Source organism: Pyxicephalus adspersus, chromosome 3 (assembly GCF_032062135.1).
Source record: "Pyxicephalus adspersus chromosome 3, UCB_Pads_2.0, whole genome shotgun sequence".
In the NCBI taxonomy this organism is placed as follows: Eukaryota; Metazoa; Chordata; class Amphibia; order Anura; family Pyxicephalidae; genus Pyxicephalus; species Pyxicephalus adspersus.
Genome location: NC_092860.1, coordinates 45,566,345 through 45,570,813, shown reverse-complemented (window position 1 = coordinate 45,570,813; position 4,469 = coordinate 45,566,345). Strand labels below are relative to the sequence as shown.

General features: G+C 39.9%; 1 protein-coding gene across 5 annotated transcripts in view; it reads right to left on the bottom strand.

The window, feature by feature from the left end:
- The window catches only part of LOC140326106 (prostaglandin reductase 1-like), a 22,881-nt gene that overhangs the window by 7,561 nt on the left and 10,851 nt on the right, over positions 1 to 4,469 (bottom strand). For 4 of the 5 annotated variants that reach the window (XM_072404420.1, XM_072404421.1, XM_072404422.1 and 1 more), the window contains 3 exons: positions 4,292 to 4,351; positions 3,002 to 3,169; positions 2,259 to 2,376 (listed from right to left, as the gene is read on the bottom strand). In XM_072404420.1, the coding sequence (XP_072260521.1) occupies positions 2,259 to 2,376; positions 3,002 to 3,169; positions 4,292 to 4,351 (346 nt within the window). The remainder of the gene's footprint in view (positions 1 to 2,258; positions 2,377 to 3,001; positions 3,170 to 4,291; positions 4,352 to 4,469) is intronic. The other variant, XM_072404424.1, reaches the window with a different exon arrangement.

Genomic DNA, 4,469 nt, shown 5'->3' with positions numbered 1-4,469 from the left:
GGTTAGCAGGAAGGTGATGTCCCAAAGAACACTAAACTGAAGAAAAAAAGGTAACCAAAGGAGAGGGCACCACCAAAGTACTAAATCTTGAATGCTCCAGAAGATAAAATCCTTCCAAGAAAGAGAAGACCTAAGTGGGTAAGTGGTACTCCAGAGAGACGAGCCAATGCTCGCCATCAGCAGCAATATATATTAACTAATATGTGAACCCACACCCAATGTTTCCATTGTCTATGTCGCCCAGATAGCAAGTCTCTCACAATCATCACCCAATAATAGAAACATAAAGTGCATAACAACAGAACAAGCTTCACGGGAAGCAGAAACTCTGCAGCCTGTCCAAAGCTCCTAAAAACTAGGACTCGAATAGACCGCAAGAGTTTGGCTTGCAAACAATAAATAAAACACTGGCTTGAGAGAAAATAACATGAACTAACAAATGAGGACGAAGTATCTCACATGAATGGTCATCAAACTACGTGTATCCATAGGAAGTCCATTCAGTGGCTAAAGAAATGTTCCGTCATACAGATGTCCACAGATAGGAGGTAAATAAATCCTTCAAAAAAGAAAGAGAAAAAAGGGAAAAAAAAGATATCACTGAAAATCAACAGTGGCCATCAATCTTTATTAGGACCTGAATGTGGACTGAGCAGCAGACCAGCGCGACCGTATTGATGGACCTGAAAATTGCTCCAAGGGTGTGAGTCCCTGGGAAAGGGAGGCGGGACATCCAACGGCATCTCCAACTAATCAGTAATGTTAACCAGTTCTGCTTGTAAAAATTCAAACAACCTGGGGAGTCGTGAGTGTCTATGTAGGACAAAAGTAGAATCATTCCTGGTGACCAGCAGATGAAAGGGATAACCCCACCTGTACCAAGCTTGAGCAGAACGTATGGCATCCAACAGGGGTCGTACTACACGACGCACTCTCAGAGTATGGCTGGATAAATCCAGCAAAAGTTGTACATGTGCTCCATCAAAGTCCATAGAACCATTAGGTCATGCTTGGCGCATTATTTCCTCTTTTATATTGTAGAAATGAACTCAACATAGTACATCCCTTGGCAAAGACGAATTAGCACTGCGTGGCCCATTCACTCGGTGCACTCTGTCCAGCTCTGGAGTAGATGTAGGTGGGCGATATATATGTAGGTGGGTGGTCAAAAAACCATTAAATATAGCTGTAACAGTTGCCCTCTGATCAGTATTGGCAGTGGCTTCTGGGATGCCCCGAATCGTGATGTTATTCCTGCGATTCCTATTTTCATTGTCCTCAGTGTGCAGATATAGAGAGGTGAGCTGTGATTTCATAGTGGCAGTGGTGGAATCTAATGCCATTTTCTAGAGCTGCCACCAACCGTGGAAAGTTGCTGTCGCAGCTTCTCTATTTCACCCTTTAGAGAATTCTCAATGCGTACAACCAATGCATTGACCACCCCAGCTAGTTCTTCTCTGGAGGGAAGCTGACTCACCCTGGCCTCCAGATACTGAGAAGAGTGAGCACTTACTTGGGACCCCGTGGCTGATGCATCAGGAGGAGGTAAGAGCATAGTAGTGACAGGGCATGGATCTGGACTGTAACTGTGACCGGGAGAAATCCCCGCTGTGCCAGGTGAGTCTTCTTCATTTGCAGTTCCCACATGTGCTATGGCGCGGTCGGGCGCCATCTTGGATCCAAAAGCCGCCTCAGGGGATTCAGCAGTAGGCACGAGAAACCTCTGCAGAGTGCGGCTTTTCTGGGGTTTAGAGGAGCAGGGCTTCCGCTAGTTAGACATGTGACGGTGGGTGGAAAAAACAGGTTGTAGCAGGGTTACCAGACTGCAGAATGCTGTTGGAGGCACAGAGCTCCGGGAGATGACTTGCTCAAGCTTCCATAGCATGACAATACTCCAGATTTCTTTTTTAATTTAAAGTTTATTATTAAATGTATTAAATATTGGACATATTTGGGTGAGTTATGCCTAAGAATTTCAGGCCTACAATGTAAAATAAATTTCCATGCAAAAAAATGTTCGCTTTTTGCCTGAAAATACAGACAGAATTAGAACGCCAGGGGGGTTAAAGTAGTATTGTTCAGTACAGTCTTGCATATTTTATTAACTGAAACAGGAATAATTAGTCAGGACTAAACAGTGTATGTCTTAACTGAAATGTGATCTGGTTTATGTCAACACTGATTTTTAGTTCCAGTCAAGCACTATACAAAGTGAGAGCAATATCATAACCCCGTTATTATTGTATTAGGTAATTTACCTTTATCTTAGCAATTTGCCCAACAATGGTGCCCACAGCACCAGCTGCTGAATTGACAAGAAGCACTTCACCTGGTTTTGGGTCACATATTTGCTTGAGACCAATATATGCTGTGACACTGTACAACAAAAATAGACAGATAAAAAGTGTATTAATATTTTGTGTTTACTGTATAAAGTACTGACCTATTAATCAGTGCTTTACAAATTCCATAGGTGCTAGCCACCGAGATACCATGTTGCTCAAGCTTATGCTAAAAACGCCTCTGTTTTGTTTACTTTAGGTTTATTAAATATTATTTGTGAGGGTTTGGAATTAAGGTTTGATATTAAACATTTATGCAAATACCATACCAATTTAATGCACTGACTTGAAACTGAGTCAATTAAACTCTGCAAGTATAGTGTTTGATTGGCTTTATTTCAAGTCTGTGGAATTTGAATGAAATTTACATACAAGTGAATATGGAATAGATTTCTTAAAATCATTTGCTATTAGTTGTTTAGGTCAGACCAGATCCATTCCAGGTTTGCTGGATCAAACAGGGTATTCCATGATAGTCTTCTCCAGTCTTGGAGAGCTTCATTAAAACAGGCCCTTATGCAGTATTACAAGGGAAGAGACATTAGAATGTGAATGCCTCTGACAGACAGTTTGTGATTGGACTATGGGTTTTGTAAAGTGCTGCATAAAATGTTAGAGATTTATAAGTTAATAGGTTAAAAATAATAATAGTAGTTTACCCAGGCATTCCAACAGCTCCAAGGGCCAATGAGCGAGGCAGTGACTCAGGCCAGTTGGATGGTAAGGCACGAAGTTCTTTACCATCTGATATGAAGTGTGTTGTCCAGCCTGCACGTGCAACATAATAGTCACCAACTGAGAAGGCAGGATTCTTACTTTCCATAACCCTGAGTAAAGAAACACAACAAAAAAAATCGCAGTTTCAGAATTTTGGAATAAACATCTCAAAAACATAATGTAAATAGATTTAAAGCAAGGGGACAAAAATAATTTGTGTTCCTTAAAGGTATACTAACCTGACAGAATTTTTCTCATCTCATACAGTGTAGTCTCACAACTCATGTATACCTCCCAAAGTACTGGGATGACAAAGAGGGACACCTTTCAGCATACATTATATAGGTAAAGAACATGCCTTAGCCACATCTCTAGTTATGTAGGTCATGAAGAATTACAATGCGACAAATTAATAAATAAACCCACTATTTATTGTGCCACAATATTACCTTTTTATATCCTTTTCAGAACAATAAAATACAATCAATGAGAAGTTGGATTATAGGTTTAGTGCAAAGTATCATTTTTGGTAGTTAAACCAAGGTCAGACCCAGGCCCATATCTAGGGTGTCCATGGGGTATCTGGAGGGTTGGTTTTGTTGGTTTTTGGATGTTGGCTACAGTCAAACACTGCCAGCTATTTGCTTACTACAATCTGACCTAGCTGTGTAGCATTGCTATCGGTATACAGGGCTGGAACTGGGAACCCTGTATACTGATAGCAATCCCTATTGTCTAGTTTTCTCTGGCAAGGGTGTCCCTTGGGAATATGCTACTTGATGGTAATCAAACCCAAGACACTAAGAGGGATGGGTTTCCCTGATATCCAACTCTATTATCAGGCTATTGGCTTTGCTAAAATTTTGGACTGGAATTGCCATTCTAGTGTAAATATTTAGTCACTTTGGAAAATACCTGTAGCTCTTCTTCTTTGGGACTGTTAGTATCAAACATTTACTGCCACAACTGAAGGCTCACTCAACAATAGGGTGCACCCTGTTGATTTTTAATAAGGTCAACCACAAAAGGGGAATATTCACCTTCCAAGCCTATTGACACCTTCAATAGGTAATACGGCTATAGTTTTCATTTACAATTACACAGAAAAAAGCAATATTTCTAATATGAAACAGACAGTAATGCACCAGTTGCTTTATGGCCTTTTATGTGGCCTTGCTATATAAATATAATTTGTTTGCACAAAAAAATATATATATATATTTATATATTACCTAGCAACCTGAGTTCCCATCATAACATCTCCATCCTTTAATTCTTCTTTACTGTATGGCCTAAAAGATATCTGATATCAGTGTTTCATAATACAAGTGCACAAACAATATATACTGTAAAAGTGTGTACACACACACACACACACACACATATATATAAATATATATATATATATAT